The sequence below is a fragment of the Phalacrocorax aristotelis genome, chromosome 27 (assembly GCF_949628215.1).
Source record: "Phalacrocorax aristotelis chromosome 27, bGulAri2.1, whole genome shotgun sequence".
Taxonomy (NCBI): domain Eukaryota; kingdom Metazoa; phylum Chordata; class Aves; order Suliformes; family Phalacrocoracidae; genus Phalacrocorax; species Phalacrocorax aristotelis.
In genome coordinates, this window is record NC_134302.1 from 261,775 (window position 1) to 284,760 (window position 22,986).

The following is a 22,986-nucleotide window of genomic DNA, read 5'->3' on the forward strand; positions in this document are numbered from 1 at the left end:
CACGCCTTTGTCAGCAGCACAGAAAAGGTAACCGTCACCAGTTTGAACGTGGCTGTGCCAGCGTCTGCTGACAGGGACTCTGCTGCCGGGCTGCCGGAGGTGTGCTGGCTGGGCAGAGCGGCTTCTCCCAGGTCGCCCACGCGGCACTGCACCACCAGTACTCCAGTCCCGCTGGCCCTGTGCCCCCCTCTCACGTTCCCTGTCTGTCCCTCTCTTCCTTGGCTGCCAGGACGAGGGACAGAAGATAGGGTTTCTTGACAGCATCTGCACCCTGTGCTGCTGATGGTGCTGCTTGCCCGTAGCAAACTCTGGATTGAAATGCAAAGTGACTGGCACTGTAGACAATCCAGCCCTGACAACAGGCACTGCAGCCACTCAAACCCCCACAACAAGTACCGGAGCTAGCTCAGAAAATAAACCCGTACCAGTATCAGTTGCCCCCATACACAAGACGAAATATTGGAAGCGGACATCAACTCGTTTAGAACGGGATGATGAAGAACCAGGGCCATCGCGGGGAGAGGAGGGAGAAGTAATAAATGAAAGAGAGACCACCCGATCCCTGTCCTTAAGCGAGTTGCAAGATATGCGAAAAGATTATAGCCGTCCTTCAGGTGAGCACATTGCCACCTGGCTGCTCCGATGCTGGGATAATGGGGCCAGTAGCCTGGAACTAGAGGGAAAAGAAGCCAAACAATTGGGATCCCTTTCTGGGGAAGGGGCGTTGACAAAGCAATTGGAAAAAAACCACAAGCCCTCAGCCTCTGGAGGCGACTCCTGTCCGGAGTGAAGGAAAGGTATCCCTTTAAAGAAGATGTTACATATCGCCCAGGAAAATGGACAACTATGGAGAAAGGCATCCAGTATCTAAGGGAATTAGCTGTGTTTGAGGTGATTTATGGTGACCTGGATGATCAACGGTCACCCAAAGATCCAGATGAAGCCCAGTGCACACGACCCATGTGGCGGAAGTTTGTACGGAGCGCACCATCCTCGTATGCAGCCTCATTGGCAGTGACGGCCTGGAGAGGGGACGAGGCACCAACAGTGGCGGAGGTGATTGATAGACTCCGGGGTTACGAGACAAATCTCTCATCCTCGCTCGCCTCTGCTGCGGAGAAACTATCCCAAGAGGTCCAGCAACTCAAAGAAGATCTGTCCTACTCCCCACCGCGACAGAGTAGTGTCTCAGCTGTTAGGAATAAGCGTCCTCTGGCTCAAGGAAGGGGATACACACCACGGGCCACCCTATGGTTCTACCTGTGTGACCACGGAGAGGACATGATGAGGTGGGATGGCAAGCCTACTTCGACCCTACAGGCACGAGTACATGAACTGCAAGGAAGAAGTGTCACTCAGGGAGGCTCTTCCAGGAAAGCTGCTGCTCCAGTTTCCGGTGAGCAGGTCCCCAGACAGAGGAGGAGAAGTGGAGATTTTATTTCTAAGTGTAACAGAGGGACTCCTGATTCACATTTACAGGAAGGGAGTGTTGAATACTATGATCAGGACTAGAGGGGCCCTGCCTCCAGCTGGGTGGAGGAAAGGGATAACCGGGCTTACTGGACTGTGTGGATCCGATGGCCTGGCACGTCCGACCCACAGGAGCATAAAGCTTTAGTGGACACCGGCGCACAGTGCACCTTACTGCCATCAAACTATATAGGGGCAGAACCCATCAGCATTGCTGGAGTGACAGGGGGATCCCAAGAGCTAACTGTATTGGAGGCCGAAGTGAGCCCAACTGGCAACGAGTGGCAGAAGCACCCCATTGTGACTGGCCCAGAGGCTCCGTGCATCCTGGGCATAGACTACCTCAGGAGAGGGTATTTCAAGGACCCAAATGGTTACAAGTGGGCTTTTGGTGTAGCTGCCTTGGAGACGGAGGAAACTGAACAGCTGTCTACCTTGCCCGGTCTCTCAAAGGACCCTTCTGTGGTGGGGTTGCTGAAGGTCAAAGAACAACAGGTGCCAATCGCCACCACAAAAGTGCACCGGCAGCAATATCGCACCAACAGAGACTCTCTGATCCCCATCCATAAACTCATTCACCAACTGAGGAGCCAAGGAGTCATCAGTAAGACCCACTCACCCTTTAACAGTCCCATATGGCCAGTGCGGAAGTCTAATGGAGAGTGGAGACTAACAGTAGACTACCGTGGCCTGAATGAAGTCACTCCACCGTTGAGTGCTGCTGTGCCAGACATGCTAGAACTTCAATATGAACTGGAGTCCAAGGCAGCCAAGTGGTATGCCACAACTGATATTGCTAATGCATTCTTCTCAATCCCTCTGGCAGCAGAATGCGGGCCACAGTTTGCTTTCACATGGAGGGGCGTCCAGTACACCTGGAATCGACTGCCCCAGGGGTCGAAACACAGTCCTACCATTTGCCATGGACTGATTCAGACTGTACTGGAACAGGGAGAAGCTCCAGAACACCTTCAATACATTGATGACATCATTGTGTGGGGCAACACAGCGGAAGAAGTTTTTGAGAAAGGAGAGAAAATAGTCCAAATCCTTCTGAAAGCTGGTTTTGCCATAAAACAAAGTAAGGTGAAGGGACCCACACGAGAAATCCAGTTCTTAGGAATCAAATGGCAAGATGGTCGTCGTCAGATTCCAATGGATGTGATCAACAAAATAGCAGCCATGTCTCCACCAACTAGCAAAAAGGAAACACAAGCTTTCTTGGGCGTTGTGGGTTTTTGGAGAATGCATATTCCAGATTACAGTATGATCGTAAGCCCTCTCTATCAAGTGACCCGGAAAAAGAATGATTTCAAATGGGGCCCTGAGCAACGACAAGCCTTTGAACAGATTAAACGAGAAATAGTTCATGCAGTAGCTCTTGCGCCAGTCCGGGCAGGACAAGATGTAAAAAATGTGCTCTACACTGCAGCCGGGGAGAATGGCCCTACCTGGAGCCTCTGGCAGAAAGCACCAGGGGAGACCCGAGGTCGACCCCTAGGGTTTTGGAGTCGGGGATACAGAGGGTCCGAAGCCCGCTATACTCCAACTGAAAAAGAGATATTGGCAGCATATGAGGGGGTCCGAGCTGCTTCAGAAGTGGTTGGTACTGAGGCACAGCTGCTCCTGGCACCCCGACTGCCAGTGCTGGGCTGGATGTTCAAAGGAAACATCCCCTCTACACACCATGCAACTGATGCTACATGGAGTAAATGGGTTGCGCTGATCACCCAGCGGGCTCGAGTAGGAAACCCCAGTCGCCCAGGAATCTTGGAAGTGATTATGGACTGGCCAGAAGGCAAAGATTTTGGATTATCACCAGAGGAGGAGGTGACACGTGCTGAAGAAGCCCCACTGTATAACAAACTGCCAGAAGATGAGAAGCAGTATGCCCTGTTCACTGATGGGTCCTGTCGCCTTGTGGGAAAGCACCGGAGATGGAAGGCTGCTGTATGGAGTCCTACACGACAAGTCGCAGAAACTGCTGAAGGAGAAGGTGAATCGAGCCACTTTGCAGAGGTAAAGGCCATCCAGCTGGCCTTAGCCATCGCTGAACGGGAAAAGTGGCCAGTGCTCTATCTCTATACTGACTCCTGGATGGTGGCAAATGCCTTGTGGGGCTGGCTGCAGCAGTGGAAGCAAAGCAACTGGCAGCGCAGAGGCAAACCCATCTGGGCTGCCACATTGTGGCAAGATATTGCTGCCCGGGTAGAGAACCTGGTTGTAAAGGTACGGCATGTGGATGCTCATGTCCGCAGGAGTCGGGCCACTGAAGAGCATTGAAACAACCAGGAGGTGGATCAGGCTGCCAAGATTGAAGTGGCTGAGGTGGATCTGGACTGGCAGCATAAGGGTGAACTATTTCTAGCTCGGTGGGCCCATGACACCTCAGGCCATCAAGGGAGAGATGCAACATACAGTGGGCTCGTGATCGAGGGGTGGACTTGACCATGGATGTTATTGCACAGGTTATCCACGAATGTGACACATGCGCTGCAATCAAGCAAGCGAAGCGGGTAAAGCCTCTGTGGTATGGGGGACGATGGCTGAAATACAAATACGGGGAGGCAAATTGACTATATCGCACTCCCACAGACCCACCAAGGCAAGCGCCATGTGCTTACAATGGTAGAAACAACGACCGGCTGGCTGGAAACATCTCCTGTCCCCCACGCCACTGCCCGGAACGCTCTCCTGGGTCTTGAGAAACAAGTCCTGTAGCGACATGGCACCCCAGAGAGGATTGAGTCAGACAATGGGACTCATTTCCAAAATAGCCTCATAGACACCTGGGCCAAAGAGCGCGGCATTGAGTGGGTGTATCACACCCCCTGTCACGCACCAGCCTCTGGAAAAATTGAACGGTACAATGGACTGTTAAAAACTACACTGAGAGCAATGGGGGGTGGAACATTCAAGCACTGGGATGCACATTTAGCAAAAGCCACGTGGTTAGTCAACATGAGGGGATCTGCCGACCGAGCTGGCCCTGCCTAGTCAGAAAGCCTACATACTGTGGAAGGGGATAGAGTCCCTGTAGTGCACGCAAAAAGTATGCTGGGCAAAACAGTCTGGGTTCTTCCTGCCTCCGGCAAAGGCAAACCCATTCGTGGGACTGCTTTTGCTCGAGGACCCGGGTGCACTTGGTGGGTAATGCGGGAGGATGGAGAAATCCAATGTGTGCCTCAAGGGGGGTTGATTTTGGGTGAAAACAGTCAATGAACTGAGTGGCATAATGTGAACTGCTATATAATACTGTGTGTCACCTCTGTGTTGTATCAATGATATCAGAGTACGAGCCTCCCAACCCATGGAAGATCAACTATGAAACAAGCCGTGCAGCAGTGATGGAACGATGACTGACTCGGCGTGCAGCAACCCAATGCCACAGACCATCTCTCCCACCCTGAAAGACTGATACGGCAGATGGAGCCCAGAGTCACGGACTGGGTGAACTCAATGGACATTTTAATGGACATTTTACAGGGAAGGTCCATGAACTAAGGGAATGATGCCTGTGTATTATGTTAAAGGATGGGAAGGGGAGGGGTGGTGGTTGGTACGGTTGTATTGCATCGTATGGGACCTGGGCATGGTGTAAATGGTATGGAATAAGGGGTGGAGAATGTGCTGGTTTTGGCTGAGAAGGGGTTAATTCTCCTCACTGTGGGGGTCGGCTACCTTTCCAGCTTCCCGCGCTCTGCCGCGTGGCGGGGGGGAGCTGGGAGGGGCAGGGCCATGGTGGGGGCGGCTGACCCCGACCGGCCAACGGCAGGTTCATTCCATACCATGTGACACCATGACCAGTATATTGGGGGGGGCAGTGGCAGCGCGGAGGCGGTGCGGCGCGTGCGGTTTGTTTTCGGCAGTTTGTTCCCCCTCTCCCCTCCCTTCCCCCCTCCCCCGGGGCTTTGCGCCTCTCGTTGTTCTCCTTTACATTGCATTTTCTATTGTTGTTTCTTTTAATTTTAATTATTAAACTGTTCTTATCCCAACCCACGAGCGTTACCCTTCTGATTCTCTCCCCCATCTACCGGTGGGGGAGTGAGGGAGCGACTGTGTGGGGCTGAGCTGCCGGCTAAACCACGACACCCCGGGGGATGGCTGTGTGGTATCGCCGGGGCACTGGAGCCCCGGGCCGGTGCGGCAGGGCTGCGCTGTGTCCTCTGTGGGGGCTTTGGGCTAAAGGGGGAAGTTTGGCACCCAGCAGGATAAACTCTAAGGGAAGGGCCACGGTCCTCGTCATGCCGGCAGCCGTAGTCTTCCAGCACAGCCCCTCTGGGCAGCCATGTTGGCCTGCCGGGCCTGCCGGGAGCTGTCATCTTCTGGTAGAGGCCTGCTGTGCGGCCACGTTGGTCCACAGGACGTGCCAGGAGCTGTAGTCACGGTGCTGTTGCCTGAGCGTGCCTGTTCCACGGAGGCAGTCCGAGGCACCCCAACAAAGGCCAAGGGACCCTGGAAGAGCTCCCGCCTCTGCCCCCTGCTCTGACAGCCTGAGAGGTGCCAAGGAGCCGCTGCCCAGCGTGACCACGCTCAGGCACCTTCAGAGCCCTGCTCTGCCCAAGCTGGCTGGGTGTGGGCGTGCGAGCTGCCTGGCTGAGGGCAAGTGGGGAGAGCTGGGGACTGCATGGGAAAGCAGTGGATAAACCCCAGCTGCCTCGGAAATGTAAGGGGGGGTGACTCTCTTTTTGCCGTCGGATCCCCTGGAGACTTGTTATGTTTCCCTTCCAGTCCCCTGAGGCCTGGAGGCCTCCTCATAGCCGCTAGTCCCCTCCGAACAGCCTCTGTTGCCTCAGTTGCCCCTGGCGTTGCCTCAGCCTGACGCGGTTGCCCCCTCAGAACCTCTCAGCGCCCCAGTGCCCCTTTTGATGTGCTCCAGAGGCCTCAGCTTGCCCCCTGGTCCCCACAGCACCCCTCCGTTCGCCTCCTTGCTCCCTCCCTTTGAGCCTCAGGAACCCTCCCTTGGCCCTGCTTGGGCGCAAAAGCCCACCGTGGGCCTTCTCTGGGGCCAGTGGAGGGCTCTCGGGCACAGTCCAACCTCAGGACTCCTCCCTTTGCCTCTGTAGCTGTGTGAGGATTGCTCCAGCCCACGCAGGACCCCTCGGGGGGCCTTCCTTGCAACCCCAGGCCCCTCTTCTCCAGGACCTCTAGCAGCCATGAAACCCCACGAGACTGGGGCCTGGCCCCCTCCACTCTACAGTACCACCTCACTCCCCTCAGCACTCCTCCAGAGGGGTTTGTCAGGGCCCAGGGCCTCCCATGGCTCATCTGGGCCCCTGAGGACCCCTTTCTTTCTGAGGCAGTCATGGCGACCAAGGCACTCTCTTTGTCCTCTAGCCCCTCTAGGACCCCTGCGGTTGCCCTCCAGCCCCCTTAGCACCTTCGTACTGTGCTTGCAAACCCGCCGGACTCCATCACGGCGTGGGGAAGTGGCGAAGCAGCAACAGCAGGTGCTTGCTGGGGCCTCGCTGCGATGCCCACAGACCCACGGGGAGGCTGGAGCTGACCACCCTTCCCGTGCCCTACCCTTGCTGCGTGACAGATACACTCTTCTAATCTCTATTAGGGGTTAAAGCCTCATTTTAAAGTGACAAACCCTCACTTTCAGGCTCTCAACCTGCATTTTTTAGGGTCCAAGCCTCATTTTTAGGGTCCCAAACCCTCACATTTATGCATAAGCCCCTCTTTTAACACTCAAAGCCTCAGTTTTCTGTCCCAAAGCGTCACTTTTAGGCTTCAAACCTACCTGTCTTTTTAGGATCAACGCCTCATTTTAAGTTCTCCAAACCTTCCCTTTCAGGGTCCAGTCCCCAATTTTAAAGACACAAAGCCTCATTTAGAGGTCTCAAACCCTCAGTTTCAGGGTCCAATCCCCTCTTTTAACTCTCAAAGCCTCAGTTTCAAGTTCCAAACCCCTCTATTAGGGATGATAGCCTCATTTTTAGGTCCCAAACCCTCACTTTCAGGCTCTCAACCTGTCTTCTTTAGGGTCAAAGCCTCATTTTTAGGGCTCCATGCCCTCACATTTATGGCCCAAGCCCCTCTTTTAACACTCAAAGCCTCAGGTTTCTGTCCCAAAGCGTCACTTATACGCTTCAAATCTGTATTTAAGGCTCAAAGCCTCAGTTTTATATCCCACTTTTATATATTTTTATGTATCACATTTAGGCTCCAAACTCCACCTCTTGAGGGACAAGCCCTCATTCTTAGGTCCCAAAGAATCACTTTAAAGCACCCAAACCCTCTTTTCACATCAAAGCCTTATAGTTAGGACCGCAAACCTCACTTTTAGGGTCCAAACCCCGGTGTTAAAGCTGAAAGCCTCGTTTTGAACAGCGAAACCCTCACTGTGAATTGAGGGATGTGCTGCTTCCACTGTGACCAGTTGTCCTGCCCTCTGCTAATAACAGATGAGCCGTTGGCCGAAGGTGACAAGGGCAGGCTGACAACAAGGCTCCGGCACACCCCGCACGCCGCCGCTTTTCCTGCTAGCCCGCCAGCAAAAGAGCCTGGAAGGCTGAGAAACTGCCGAGGCACCAAAACAAACCCCAGGCGGCAGAATTGCTAACAATCGCCACGTTGCGCCCGAGTGGGGCTGAGCAGGCCACGTGCACGCTCATGGTGTGGTTCTTGTCCGCGGGTGGCTGAGAAGGTGTGGCTGGGTCAAATCCACTTGCTTCAAGGTATTAATAGCAAAGTGAAATCGCCCACCCCTTCCGTCCCCAAGAGATTGCCTGGATCCATGCGCTTTGCCAGGCTCAAGGCTGGGCCCAGCATCACCAACACCTCAGAAGAAGCAAGCTAGGAAAGCTGCTACCCTGGCTCGCATGTCAGTCCCCCGAGTGCAGAAATCGCGTTAGCGCCTTGCTGATGTCTGCTGGGTTTTGGGTGCAAAGGCTGGGCTGCCCTTGCAGGCGCTTCGGGAGCCACAAGCAGAGCTGCAGACGTGGTGATGGTCAGGTTTGCCAGAGTCCTCAGGCTGGGCAGCCCCTTGAGTTTCCTGTTTCCCAGGGGACGAGAGCTGTCGGTCCCGCTCCCCTCCGTCCCCGCTGAGCAGCTGGGAGTTTGGTACAAGGACGCCCTGGGTCAGCGGGTGCTGCGCTGCCACGAGCTGCTGGAAAGCGGGAGCGTCAGGAAGCTCTCCAGGCAATCGCGGTGCCTTCACGCTGCCGTTTCCCCGTTGCCTTCTGGCTCTCTAAAGAAAAGACTTGCCCAGGGGGGAACAAACGTGGCTTCTCCGGGAGAGAGCCCCCCTGAGAGGTACACTTGTAACACAAGCCTGGAGCCAGGGTGTGCTGAGGGGGAGTGACCTGCAGGCAGCAGGAGCAGCCAGCAAGGATGCTGTTTGCTCAGCACGCTCCTGGTGCTACACGTGTGAAGGAGACCAGGGGTTTGGCGTTTGTTGCTCCGGCTTTATTGAGAGACAGGCATTTTCCTGAGGCACGTTGCACCTCTTCTGCCTGGCTTAGCAGCACCAGCAGCACAGCGCTCGCAGGGTGCGTCATGCTCTTTCCTGCACCCTGGGAGAGCTCAGGCTGAGGACGGTCTGAGCTGCCAGGGAACGGATGGAGAGGTCGCTGTCTTCCTGCAGGGACTGAAGGGCTGTGACAGAAAGAGAGGTGAGATGAAGGGCTGTCTCTGCAGAGGCTTCCAGGCATCCCCTGCACACCGTGGCAGCCCCACCTGCCGCTTTCCCCGGCCAGGAGAAAGCAGCAGCTGCTGCTGCTGCTGCTGCACAGAAATGCCCCAAATGCCCCGACACATTCCCCTGGCCCTGAGGCGCTTCCCTGGAGCAGGGCCAGCCATGGCAGCACCCTGCCCAGGCTCTGTCCCCTGCCCCTCCAGCCCCGGCCAACACAGCACTGCCCCTACTCACCGCTGCACATCTCGGCCAGCTTCTCCTTGCTTTGGTCCCTCAGGGGCCGTGCGGCAAGCCCTAGGCACAGAGCTATGTCAGTCCCCCCTGCTCCCCAGCACGCTCCCAGCAGCGCAGCCCCCCGCCCTGCCGGCTGGGCCGCATGCCCTCCTCCCCCTCATCAGGGCTGAGCCCGGGGAAGAGCAGCAGCTCAGCGGGGTTGGACTGAGCGAGGCGGCCACCAAGGCCACCTGCGTGGGCAGGGGTGGGAGAGGGAGGCCAAGGCCCTGCGCGGGGCAGCTGGGGCTCGGGCAGCCGCAGGGCTGCTCCTTGGTGCCAGTGCAGCGGCGGGGACTGGGGCCAGGCTGCCCAAAGAGGGACTGCGGGGGCTGTGGCTCACCGATGAACCTCACGGCTGCCTCGCGCAAGGGGGCCTGAGCATCCTTCAGGTATGGCAGGCTCTGCTGCAGGTATTCTTCAACCCTGCTGCTGTCCTGCACCAGCTGGAGAGAGCAGAAGGGCATGGGGCTGGCAGGGACCCTCCCCAGTGGGCTGGAGCACTCCCTCCAGCCAGTGATCCCCTTCCCCCCACCTTCCCCCCACAAGCTGTTCCCATCTCCCAGCCAGAGCCCTGTAGGGCTGAGGAGCAGAGAGAGCCACAGGCAGAGGGTGGTCCGGGGGTCCAGAGACCCCTTTGTCCGTCTGCCAGGGCCCACATGGGCTGGTGGGGAGGGGAGAGTGGACTGGAGAAGAGCCCTTGCGGCTTCTGTGCTCGAGGGCAGGGAGGGCCCTGGAGCTTGGGGGTTGTCCTTACCAAGCACTCTGTGATCCTCTGAGTCTGCTGTGGGCAGATCACGTGCCTGAGCTCTTCCCATTCCAGGATCTTTGCCACAACAGCGAGGGCTTTCCTAGAGACCTGCAGAGCAGCAGAGGATGGGAGGTGGAACCACGGCCTGGGAAAGGAGACCTGGCATCCCCTTGCTCTTGGCCGGGCTGCCAGCCGTTCCCAGCCACCACCTCAGGTATCTCATCCTGCCAGCCAGCAGAACAGATTCGCAAGAGCTGTGGGCTCACGCTGTAGGCGGTGAGGGCCCCAGTCCCAGAGGCCCTGGGGCAGGGCAGAGCCAGCAGCACCTCCCATGGGCATCCCCCAGAGGGACACTTGGCTCCTCAGCTGGAGCTGCCCCGGTTCCAGGTGGGCAGAGCTCTGAGCCCTGGAGTGATCCTGCCCTTAGGGAGCTGGGACATGTGCTGGCCTAAACATCTCGGGTACCCTTGGGCACAGCCCTGGGGGGCAGGGGCTCAAAGCCCTGGTTTCCAACAGCTGCAGGGAAATCTGGGCAGCCCTTAGGGTGCGTTCAGGCCTCGGTGGCCACGGGCTGCTGCTGCTGAGACCTGCTGACCAGGTAGGGCAGCTCTGGGAAACGCCCGTGCCAGCTGCCAGCAGCCCTGACCCAGCACACCCAGAGCACCCCGGTGGTGTCGTCACACCTTTCCCCATATCACTAGCCAGCTTTGAAATCTGCACCTTGGCCATGCTCGGGCTCTGGTCACTCATGTGGAAGAAGAGCGGGAGCAGCCCCCTCCGCACTTTGGTCTTCATCCTCCTTCTGTCACACCACACCACAGCCTCCATCAGGTCTTTGAAGAGGCAGATGGAGGTCTCTCGCAGCTGGCTGCACTCCTGGTAGGGAGGAGGACAGGAGGGCAGGACACGATGAGCAAAGGCGTTGGCGCGGCCGATTGGAGGGGAGCTGCTCTGCGGTCGGATCCTGCCCACTGCTGCATGGCCACGCAGCTGGGGGAGCTCTCAGGGCTTGGAGAGCAGCTCTTGGTCTGCAGATGCTTTGCACAGGGGCCGGGCTGGGCTCCAGCACAGGGGTCGCAAGTTGCCCAGAGGCATCAGCCTGCCAGGGGGAAGCCGTGATGGGCTGCAGAGCCCAGAACACAGCCCTGAGGGATCGCTCAAGGAGGGGAGAAGGTCATGCCAACATAGGGCTGGGCTGAAGGGCAACTATCATGGGCCAGCATCCATCTGCAGAGCTCAGGCTCCCGCAGCAGCCTTACATCATCAAAGAGCAGCAGGAGCTTCTCTGAGAACTGGAGAGCGGTGCGGCTGGCCTTCTTCCTCTTCATATAATGCACCATGTTTTGGAAGACCAGCAGGGCCATCCTCTTGATGTCTTTGTTGGCATCCTGCAGGGTCTCCACAACATCTGGCAGCAGGACCTGGATTTTTCCTGCCTGGATGAAGCACAGAATTTCCTCTTTGTGAAGCGTTCAGAGACCACCCTGGCAAACATGTTCTGGCTGCTGAGCACCAGCCCCCCCTCCAGCTTCTGGTGCAGCAATCACGGCAGCAGCAGTCCTGGCTGGAGACAGACGTGGTATGCGGGAGAGCAGTCGTCTCCTGACTGCCAGCCAAGGCCAAGCCACCGTGTTGGCCAACGTGGCTCAACCTGACGCCTTGCTCACCGTCTTGGGTCTTTCTGAGAGGGTGATGAGACCCATGAGCACCAGCCAGTGAAACCCCAGGTTTGGACCCCTCAGGTGCTCCTGGAGGAGTTGTATGGAGGAAAAACGCGGCTGTTCAGCGTTGGTGCAGTCTTGCACCTGAAACAAAGATGGCAGTGAGAGACGGGCAGAGCCCGTGGGGCTCCTGCTTCCCACTGGCAGCTCAGGGAAAGGGCACCGGGACCAGACAGCCCGTTGTGGGAGCAGCCCTGCCCATGGAGGACCGCACAGTGCCTTTGCTGGCTCCTCCTGTCCTCCCACTGTCAGCAGCCTCTTGCTCTCACGCCTCTGAGGAGCGACTGGAGAGCAAGAGTTGGCCCAAAGGAGGCAGGGCACACAGGTCGCGACAAGCGTCTCCTGTCCCCGGCCGTGCACATCCCCAAGGGTGAGCAAGGCCAGGTCTGGTCACTTACTGCCTCCTGAATGTTGCAGGCGTGCAACACAGCGGTGCTGATCAGCTTGCGGTGCCGCCGTTTCCGTGAATTAACGATTGTCTTCAGCTCAGGCAGGAACTCAGTCGGTGTCTTGTTCTGGAAGAGCATCAGCCCCCACATGGACAGGGCAGCGCTGCCAAGCACAGAGCATTTCGTCAGCAGGGCTGCCGCAGCCATGGCACTGTGCCCAGGCTAGTCCAGCCAGTCCTGGGCTGCCTCGCAGCCCTGGCGCTGCCCACCCCCCTCGCTTGGGGGCAAGCAGGAGAGGGCTGAGGTGGTGTTCCTCGTGGGGCTGGGAGGAGCGCTGGGCCCTGGCTTGGCCAGCTTTGCCTGCTGTAGGCCTGGATGACCCTCCAGGGCTGGGAAATGTGGTGGGATGGAGGGTCCCGCTCCTCGGGGATGTCGTGCAGTTTTCAGTGTCTCTCGCAGCCAAGGGAGCCTCTGGGACCCCTCTCCCCAAATGGAGCAAGCCCTTGGGTCTGTCGGGGCTCATACCTGTCACATAGTGGGACATTGATCACCATGCTGAAGACCAGTTCCCTGGGGTACTTGCAGGCCAGGAGGACAAGCAGGGCTTCCAGGCTCTCCCGGGCTGACACTGTGCTGGTGGACTGCAGGCTTTCATGGATGCACCTCACGATGCTTGGCACCTGGAGGGGCCACAGGTGAAGGTGGCGCTGCCACTGCAGTGCAGCCGTTTCCTCAGCTGCCACCACTGAAACTTCCCATCCTTCTCCGGTGGCTCAAAATGGCTTTAGGTGCCTGACGCAAGGCACAGCAGGGCAAAGGCAGGGACAGGCGGGGCAAAGGCAGGGGCAAGGCATAAGGCTTGAAAGGGCTCAAGGGCAGGCCAGGCCAGCTACTTACATCTGTCAGCCAGGAGGCAGGGTCTCTCATGGTCCTGTTCAGCACCGCCCTGGCCACCTGCTTGTCATAGGTGCTGGAGTGCCTCATGGCTTCAATGGCTGTGAGGACAATGCCTGTCTTCTCAGAAGGCCGGAGGTAGTTTTTACCTGCCTACGGGAGGGAGGAAGGGAAGACATGTCACACGACTGCCCTGATGGTGCTGCTTGCCCCTACAGAGAAGCGGGGCTTGCTGGTGGCCAGGAGGGCTGGAGCTGCTGCTGGGACACTGGAGAGCAGCCCTTGCATCGTCCCTGAACCGGGACAGCAGGAACCCTCTCAGCAGGGACAGCGAGGCCACGCCAGCCCCACTGATTCTGGATGCCTTTGCTCACACAAGTCCCCTGCTGATGCCACAGGCAAGAGTCCCAGCAAGGGGGGAGATCATTACCATGATCAGGGTGCTGGCTTTGTGGAGCAAAGAACACGAGGAAGTGCTCTCAGCTTCCCATTCCCTTTGGGCCTGTTGATGCTGTGGCTTGTCCTCTGACCGCGTCCTACCTAAATGGGGAGGGGAAAACAAAGAGCTGTTGTTAGGAGGCAGCAACTTTGCCAACAAGCTTACCAAACGCTGAAAAGAGCTTTTTGGAATGGCCGCGGCGAGGGGTTACAACCCACAGTCAGGGTAGGTGGTGGTGGGCAAGGGGATTTCTGGAGGGTGTCAGGGTCAGCTTCTTGCCACAGGCATTGGAGGGTGCAGCCGGGGTGACGCCCAGCCTGATCTGCTGTTCAATGAGAGGGAAGAATTGGTTTCAGGCTGTGGTAATCGATGGTAGCTGTGGGTGTGAGGACCACAAAACAGGGGGGCTCAAGATCCTGAAAGGAACAAGGAAGGAGAGCAGCAGAGAGTGGATCCTGGACTTCAGGAGAGCACTCCGCTCCGCAGAAAAATGATAGCTGGGATCCTATGGGAAGCAGCTGCAAAGGGCCAGGGAGGTCAGGGAAGCTGGCAGACTGTGACAGAGAGCCTCCTGCAAGCACCAGAACGGTCCAGCGCGATGCCCAGGAAGAGGAGCAGACGCTATCAGGAGAAGTCTGTGTGTGGAGGGACCCAGCCCACGACACAGCTCCTCTTACTTTCTCGCTGACAAATGAACCTGTAGATGGAGTAAAGAGCATCTGAAGCCACGTGGCTGCTCTCTTCTTCCTTGCAAGAGCTGAGAAGGATGAGACATCCCAGTAGCCGTCCCAGGATGGGGATCTGGACCTCTGTGTAGCAGCCGTGGCTGAACTCATCTTGCCAGGCCTGGGGGAGGGAGACAGAACAGCAGAAGGGCTGAGGCGAGGCCGTTGGGGTCAAAGCCGTGAACCCAAGACTGTGCCCAGGGCAGTATCTCAGGCGGTTCAGAGCTTTGCAGGGCCCTGCTGGCCCCAGCTCTCCAAGCAGCTAGAGCTGGGCAGCTCCCACCAGGCTCCTGGGGCAGTGCTGCCCCACACAGGGACAGGGCTGGGTGCAGCTCCAGGTCCTGGCAGAGGTGGGACTGGGGAGAGGAGTCCACGGGACCAAGACCCTCGCTTCAGGGCAGAGCCTTGCTGAGTGGTGCCCAAGGCCTGGCAGGAACCCTGAGCTGCACGCTGCTCAGGTGTGCACAGGGAAGGGGAGATGTCCTGGCTGGAGGCTGCCTGCCTCCTTACCTCCAGTGAGGGCCATCTGGCCAGCACGTGGCTCAGCCTCTGAATCCTCCTCGAGGCCCTTGTGCGCACAGCTGCACTCTGGGAGTTGGTCAAGGTCAGCAGCATCTGGGAGGGGAGGAGAGGAGAGAAGCTGCCAATCTGCCGGGGAGCTGAGGCCCACTCCAGCAGAAGCAGAGCTGCTGAACTCCTGACTGGACTCACACAGTCCAGGCTTGGGGGTATGCCCCCCTGGGAAGCCAGGGGAGGAGGACTTCAGGGCCAGGCTCCCCGTGCAGGTCCCAGTGGGGTCTCTGCCCCATTTGGGTCGGGGGAGGAACGCAGGGTGCTGAAGGAGAGGGGCCAAATTTCCCCCATTGCTTTGGTGCTAGAAAAGCTTTGGGGACCTGAGCTGGCAAGGCTTTACCATGACACAGGAGGAAGTCTGTGGAGGGGAAAGGGACTTTGACAGCAGCCCGGGGACACCGGGCTCCAGAAGAGCATTGTGGGCAGCCCTCAGCTCCCCCAGGGGAGGTGGGCACCCTGCATGGCACTGAGGTGGAGACCGTCCACTCAGGAGTGGACAGTCCCTTCCCTCCAGGGAGATGAACAGCCCCTGCCAACCCTGCTCTTTGCAAATGCCAGACCTTCAAGACAGTCTGCAGCTCCTTGCTGAGGCCAGAGGCAGGAGAGCTGAACACCAACACACGCAGCATGCTGTCCATGGCATCCAGGATCTGCAAGGAGGACAGAGGGTGGTGGCATCTTTTGGCAGTCCCTCTCACCCTCAGGAGGTGGACCTGAACTCCCAACACCAAGGAGGACATCCGTGCTGCCTCGCGGTGGCTGGGGGAGGCCTCGGGGCAGAGAGGCCTGGACGCGGCCAGGCCCATGAGGAGGGGACGAAGGGACGAGAGCGGGAAAGCAAAACCGACACCCTGAATCTGCCTTGGATCTGCAGCCATCTCCTGGCACAGGGCAGCCCAGAGGGACATGGGGCTCGCTCAGCGCATACCTGGCAGTAGAGAGAAGCATCCAGGTCCTGCATGTCCTCTTCTGGAGGGAGCGAGAAGACGCTGGTGAAGCAGGCATGTATGAGGCTTTCCTTCTGACCCTCCAGCACTGTCTCTACTGAGCTGCAAAGAGAGAGAGGGGCCTGTTGGATGCCGGTGTTGGGGAGAGGTGCCTGGAGGCCTCAGGCACCTCAGGGCATGGACCTCCACAGCAGGGGTCCCCAGGAGGGATGGGCAGGTACCTCAAGGCGGCGATGGCATCCATGGCAAGCTGCCGCACAGCCGTGCGCAGCTGGTCCCTGGGCTCCTCTTCCAGAAGTGCCTGCGGAGCACAATTGGGATGAGGGTCCTGGCAGCCGCCAGCACCCAGTGCCAGTAGACCCAGTGCGGTCCCTGCCAGCCCTGGCACTGGGGTCTTTGCTGGCGGGGATTCTCAGCAGCACCTGAGTCCCCTTGGAGCGTCCATGCATGTTTCATCCTGCCCAAATGCTGCCCTCGCAGCGTGCCGGTGACTGGGGACCCTGACCCCTTCCCCAGACCCTCCGAGTGTCCCCTTACTTTGATGCTCTTGGCCAGCTCAAATCCGTGGCAGAAGACATCCAGGCCCTGCAACAAGCCCTTGTGCCTGGCAGCTCTGCAGAGCGTGCAGATGCGCTTGAGAAACTGCATCTTCTCGGTCTCCTCCTGGCAGCCAGGGGATAGAGAGACGAAGGAGGAGTGTGAGCAGGGGAGACATGGCCAGCGGGACTAGAGCACTGGGGGTGCAGAGTCGTGTGGGAGAGCAGCTCTGCCCAGCCGACAGCCGGCCAGCAGCAGGCAGCGGAGCTGGGGTTCCGATCAGGAGGCGCTGGCAGAGAAGCAAGGGAAATAGCTGCGGTTACCTTTCCTGAGCTCTTGAGAAAAGCCTGGATGAAGTCCACCGTTTCCTGTTCCTCTTCATACACGGCTAGCCAGCTGGCATCTAGCAAAGGAGGAGAGCCGGGAGGGCTGTAGAGCACAGCTGCAGGCAGGAGTGGGCAGAGGAAGGAACTCTGCCCTTCATCCCCACGCCCACTCCCCAGGCGCAGCCTCCCCAGGGGCCTCGAGGCTGGAGACTGTGATGCTGGAGCCCCTCACTCACCTGCCTGCAGCGGCTGGACCACACACACCTCATGGGGCTCCGGTGGAGAGCTGCTCTCCTGAGGAACCCCCACCTCCTCCCAGGCCACAAGGGGGTGGCTGGGGGGTCTATTCACCATCCTCAGAGATGAAGGAAGGGGGTAAGGATGGGGAAGGGGGAAGCCTTGGGGAAACACCTCGGGGCTAATGGGACAAGATGTGGGCTGTGCCTGGGGGACTCCTCGCCAGCTCCACGCTCCTGCCTTGTCCCGCCGCTGTCCTGTTGGACACTGTGGGGTGGAGCCGCGCCGGCTATATACAGTGCCAGGGGGTCTCAAAGCAGCGGGTCACAAAGGGACCCACTGTGACCCGTCGCCCAGGTGGGAGGGGCAGGGTGGCCCCTGGCGACCTGGGTCCTCTCAGGGCACCCCGAGGCAACTTCACCCTCATGTCCCCTCGGGATCTCCCTGTTGCTCTCCAGCACATCCCGGAGCCCTGAAGTTAAAAGGATGAGATTTACGCTAGCTTCACAGAAACCATCATTTTACCACTTCATCTCTTCTCATCTTCTCATCACAAAGAGCTCGTGCAGGGAAAAGGAAAAAGAAGATGAAACAACTTCCCGAGTTTACCCCTTTTAGGCTTTGGGAACCTCTCAGAAATGGAGATCCCTGTCTTACAGTTTGTTTTCTGAGCCTGGTTTGTGGCCATGATGGAGAACTCCCCGATGGTTGCACTGGTGGTGGCTGACCACCACCTCCAGCCCTCCGTGGGTACCTGATGGGGCACTCCTCCTGCCTGACCTCCTGCTCCTCGGGCCAGCTTCCATGAACAGCCCATTTCTGCAGGAGAGTTTAATAATTTGAATTTTTTGGCCCACGGACAATGTTGTCTCCAGGCAGGGGTTGGAGAGGTGGTTGGTGTTTAGCAACATGGAAACTTCTCCGCTGCAGCACAGTAGGAACTATCACTTTCAGCTTTAAGCTCAGAGCTGGGCATGAAAAAATGTGAAGCCAGCGTCCCGAGTGTTTCTATCCCACCTAACTTCTTGTGGCGCTAATGACATTTTCCAAGCTTTTGGTTATCTCGTGCTAATCGTTAATGATCGCGGCCGAGTTCTCCACACATGCTCCCTTCACACCGGAGGGCCACTGTGAGGTCCTGCATGGACATGAGGGCAAAGGGGGACCTGGAGGCACCTGGAGAGTACCCAGGTGCCCTGGTCTGAGCCGGCCCCGTGCCTCCCCAGGGGACACCCTGCCCCTCCCTCCCCGGGCGGCGGGTCACAGTGGGGCCCTTTGACACGTCCCTTTGTGACACCCCACTGCGCCGCATGTGGTAAGTGCGGCTGCAGCCCCCAGCCCGCAGTGTCCAGCAGGACAGCGACGGGACAGGGCAGGAGCACGGAGACGGCGAGGAGCCCCCGAGCGCAGCCCACATCTTCCCCTGCTGCCGCTGGCAGCCCCGCGGCACCAAAGCGTTTTGCCAAAGCCTCCCCCTTCCCCACTCCTACCCCTTTCCTCCATCCCGCAGCATGGCGGAGAGACCCCCCAGCCGCCCCAGGGTGGCCTGGCAGGAGGACAGGGCTCCCCAGGAGAGCAGCTCTCCACCGGAACCCTACGAGGTGTGCACGGTGCAGCCACTGCAGATTGGTGAGTGAGGGGTCCTGTTGGTCTGGGCAGGGCTGGGGCCAGCCAGCGCGCCCTGCTCGACGCCAGGCTCACGTTTCCCCGGCACGCTGGCAGCGGGGGTCCCATGGGCGGTGGCCTGAATGCAGGGCATGCTCAGGGCTGGGAGCTGGCCCCGGCACAGCCTCCCCCAAGGAGGGAGAGAGCAGAGGGGACCCAGCTCCTGCTCCGGGGCACGGGCAGCCAGGGGCAGCTGGGCTGGCAGGAGGCAGCAACGCTGTGGGACGGGGACCTTTCCCGCCCATCTGCAAGCAAGTTCCGCAGCCCGTTGCACTGGGGGCTTTGCCCAGCTGTGCTGTGCTCCAGCATGGCAGCCCGCCTGCTGGGCACGCTCCAGCCCTGCCGTGCATGGGAAGAACGCGCCAGGGCAGCAGGCATGGGGCTGGACGGAGGGCAGACATCCCTCCCCTGCTCTACCCTGCCACCGGACCCTCCCTACAAGCCTCCCTACAAGCCTCCCTGCTCTCCTCCTCTATTAGATGCCTCGTGGTTACCTGTGTACCAAGACGAAAAGGAAACCGTGGACTCCATCCAGGCCTTTGTCAGCAGCACAGAAAAGGTAACCGTCACCAGTTTGAACGTGGCTGTGCCAGCGTCTGCTGACGGGCTCTGCTGCCGGGCTGCCGGAGGTGTGCTGGCTGGGCAGAGCGGCTTCTCCCAGGTCGCCCACGCGGCACTGCACCACCAGTACTCCAGTCCCGCTGGCCCCGTGCCCCCCTCTCACGTTCCCTGTCTGTCCCTCTCTTTCCTTGGCTGCCAGGACGAGGGACAGAAGATAGAGTTTCTTGACAGCATCTGTACCCTGTGCAGAACGGCCAGGTGCCATGGCTTGTCAAGGGGCCTGGATGTCTTCTGCGAGTGCTACGAGCTGGCAGAGAATATCAAGGTGAGGGGACACCCGGCGGCTCTTGGGAAGGGGGCAAGTCTTCCCGGCAATGGCTCCCTGTGAGAAGAGCACTTGGGCAGGGAGAGGGTCTGGGGGCGCTGGGTGCTGGCAGCTGCTGGGTGCCATCCTGCTTCTGCTCTGCAGGACCTGCTACAAGAGGAGCCCACGCACCAAATAGAAACAGCGGTGCGGCTGAGAGCCATGAATGCCATCGCCGAGTTGAGGTACCTGTCCATCCCTCCTGGGGACCCCTGCCCCAGAGGTCCATCTCCACCTGCACGAGTCCTCGAGGCACCGCTCCCAGCACCAGTCTCTGACAGGCCCCGCTCTCTCCCTGCAGCTCAGTGCAGACGGTGCTGGAGGGCAAAGAGCAAAGCCTCCTAGAAGCCTGCTTTTTGAGTGTCTTCTTGCTTCCTCCAAAAGAGGATATGAGCAGCCGGTTGGACGCTTTTCTCTACATCAAGGTAAGCACTGGGTGAGCTACAGGAGCCCCCGGGCCACCCTGTGCTGTGAGATGACCAGAGATCCAAGGCAATGAAGGGTCTCAGCTTTGCTTTCCCACCCTCATCCCTTCGTCCCTTCGTGCACTTCCCGCGGGCCTGGTCCCATCCGGTGGCGCAGGCTGCTCTGCCCGCAGCACACTGTCTGCCCCTGCATCTCTCCCGGGGAACCTCAACGCAGCACGGGAGGCCTCCCTTGGCTCCGGGAGTTCAGATCAAATTTCTGGGGGTGAGAGGGACAGCAGGAAACACTGCCACAGCTCTTTGTCCTCCTTGCAGACCCTGAGAGCCATGGACAAGATGCTAGAGAGGGTGGTGCTCAGCTTTGCTGCCAACAGAGTCAGCGAGGAGCTGCAGAACATCTTTCAGGTCTGGCATGTGCAAAGACGGGGCTTCACAGGGGCTGTTCCTCAGCCTGGGGGGAAGGGACTGTCCACTCTTGAGTGCATGGCCCCCACCCCAGTGCCATGCAGAGACAGCACGCTGCAGGGAGGCTGCCCACCTCCCTGGGGTGACCTGGGGCTGCCCACCAGGCTCTTCCGGAGCACAGTGGCGGCAGAGGGTGGCATTTGCCCTCCTGCCTGGCCTCAAGGTTGGCCAGCGGCGTTTGTCCCAAGCCTGCAAGCCTGCGAGACTCCTAGGGCAGGAACCCCACTGCAGGCTTTGCTCGACATCACAGGAAGCCTCGAATGGACTGCGCGAGGGCAGAGTCCTGCCCCGGAGGTCAGCAGTGCTGCTTCTGCCGGAGCAGGTGTCTGCTCCCAGGGCACACCAGCAGCTTCTCTCTTCCCAGGTGCTGCTCAACTACACCAAGTCTGAGAGAGCAGTTGTGCGGGAGAGAGCCCTGGGGAGGATTAGGGTGCTGAGCCGTTTGCTGGCTGACCATTTCGCACGGGAGGTAGGGAGCCAGGCACCCTCCAGCCAGGCCATGTCCCCCTCCCTGTGCACCAGAGCAGCCTGCAGCTCTCCCCGCGTGGGGCTGGTGCCCACACAGCTGCTCTGGGAGCCACGGCCAGCACGGCCCTGCAAAGTCCTGACGCACCAGGGATCCAGCCCTGGACACACTCTTGGGTTCAGGGCTTTGGCGCCTGCTGCCTGCCCTCTACCCTTCTGCTGTTCTGCCTCCCTCGCCCAGGGCTGGAGCCACTTTGGAAGAGACACACACGCCCCTGATGGCTATGGAGACATCCAGATCCCAATCCTGGGACAGCTGATGGGACGTCTCCTCCTTTTCTTATATTCTGCTGAAGAGCCAGAGTATATAGTTTACCAGGCTCTAGATCACCTCAGAGTGTTCATCAAGAATCAAAAACGTAAGAGAAGTTGTGGTGGCTTCATCTGTTCGCGCGCACACATCTCCTGATGGGTCTGCTTCTCTCCATGACCTCCTTTGCCCCTCACAGCTGCTTCCCATAGCACCCCAGCTGTCATTTTGCTGCAGAAGCTGAATGCTCTCCTGAAGTGCAGGGTCTGCTCTCTGCTGCTCTCCTTCCACCCTCCTTTCAGAACCTTGAACCGCGCTCTTTTGTGGAGCCCACAGCCAAAGCTACTGCTGCCATGTCTTCCCAGTTAGTGAAGAGCAGATCCATCTGTGCATCACCCCGGGTGGCCCCTCCAGTGCTTGCAGCAAGAAGCTATTCCTGATGCCCTCCACAAACCTCCCTGACTGCTTGTGTCCTGCCATCTCGCAAGCAGATCTCGGGGCCCTTTGGTTAAGCTGGCTGGCAAAGCTATTGTGTCTTATTGACCCTTTCCTGTTTTCCCTGCTCTTTAGGCAGGGCAATGCTCAAGGATGAAGCACAACAGCTCCATTGGCACCTTGTGGAAAACTCCCTGATTTCTTTGGACGCCGCTGAAGACTTTGCCATGGTAAGGAGCTCCCCCCTTGCTGGGACTCTTGCCCGTGGCATCAGCAGGGGACTTGTGTGAGCAAAGGCATCCAGAATCAGTGGGGCTGGCATGGCCTCGCTGTCCCTGCTGAGAGGGTTCCTGCTGTCCCCATGCAGGGACGATGCGAGGGCTGCTCTCCAGTGTCCCAGCAGCAGCTCCAGCCCTCCTGGCCACCAGCAAGCCCCGCTTCTCTGTAGGGACAGCACACTGTGCCCATGAGTCCAGCCTTCCTCCCTCACCCTGGGGACCCCTCCTCTCATCCTCCCCCGCACAGTGACTGCAACCCCTGCTGCCAGCTCTCCTGCAGGCGCTGCCGCCAGCACTGCCGGGCATCTCTGGCCAGGGCTGCTCGCACTGCCCCGCGAAGCAGCACCCCCAGGGCACTCGGTGTGACATGGCTTCCCTCCCTTCCTTCCTCCCACAGTCCCTTGCAAAATACCTCCAACCTTCGGAGAGGACAGACATCGTCCTTGTGGCCATCGAGGCGATGGGAGACTCCAGCATCTTTGACAAGGGGGAAGCAAGAAACATGCTGAATGGGGTCATGAGAAACCCTGACTTCTGGCTGGCAGATGTAAGTGGCCTGTGGCTGCATTGCCCTACCCTTCCCCCTGTCAGGCCTTGCTCCTCCCTCCCTCCCAAGCCCAGGTGTAGGTGTCTCGAGCACCCGAAGACACCTTAAGCCAGCAGGGAGGGATGGGAAGGGCAGCTGAGGAAATGGCTGCGCTCCACTGGCAGCACCATCCTCCCCTGTGTCCCCCCTCCAGGTGCCAAAGCTCATGAGGTGCCTCCACGAAAACCTGGAAGTAATCAACCAGGAGTCAGAGCAGCAGAGCGTGCTGTCACTGCTTCTCCTGCTGACCGACCGGTACCCCGCGCAAGTGGCCATCAGCCTGGTGAAGTTCTCTCCACCAGGACACAGGTACTGGCCCCAACAGCCACGAGGGCTTGTTCCCTGAGGGGAGAGGGATGCGGAGCCCCTCTGGCTGCCAGACCCAAGGAATGCTGCAGGACACCCCCGAGGAGCAGGGCCCTCCATCCCAGCACGCTTTCCAGCCCTGCTGGCTCCGCCAGGCCTGCAGCAGCCAAAGCTGGCCCAGGCAGCCCCGAGCCCGGCCACCACG

General features: G+C 59.0%; 1 protein-coding gene and 1 long non-coding RNA gene across 2 annotated transcripts in view; both read right to left on the minus strand.

Annotated features, from left to right (window-relative positions):
• The window catches only part of LOC142048775 (maestro heat-like repeat family member 5), a 38,481-nt gene extending 23,626 nt beyond the window's left edge, over positions 1-14,855 (minus strand). Inside the window, exons 1-10 of the mRNA XM_075075968.1 lie at positions 14,812-14,855; positions 14,254-14,422; positions 13,568-13,677; positions 13,141-13,290; positions 12,769-12,923; positions 12,253-12,406; positions 11,801-11,938; positions 11,393-11,569; positions 10,854-11,009; positions 10,140-10,241 (exon numbers count right to left, since the gene is read on the minus strand). Of these exons, the coding sequence (XP_074932069.1) occupies positions 10,140-10,241; positions 10,854-11,009; positions 11,393-11,569; positions 11,801-11,938; positions 12,253-12,406; positions 12,769-12,923; positions 13,141-13,290; positions 13,568-13,570 (1,035 nt within the window). The 5' untranslated portion in view covers positions 13,571-13,677; positions 14,254-14,422; positions 14,812-14,855. The remainder of the gene's footprint in view (positions 1-10,139; positions 10,242-10,853; positions 11,010-11,392; positions 11,570-11,800; positions 11,939-12,252; positions 12,407-12,768; positions 12,924-13,140; positions 13,291-13,567; positions 13,678-14,253; positions 14,423-14,811) is intronic.
• A 954-nt stretch (positions 14,856-15,809) lies between these two features.
• LOC142048792 (uncharacterized) lies at positions 15,810-16,441 on the minus strand. The gene is made up of 3 exons (XR_012657532.1): positions 16,359-16,441; positions 16,043-16,122; positions 15,810-15,923 (listed from the first exon to the last, which is right to left on the minus strand). It is a non-coding gene; the product is annotated as an uncharacterized LOC142048792 (long non-coding RNA).
• Positions 16,442-22,986: the final 6,545 nt, after the last annotated feature.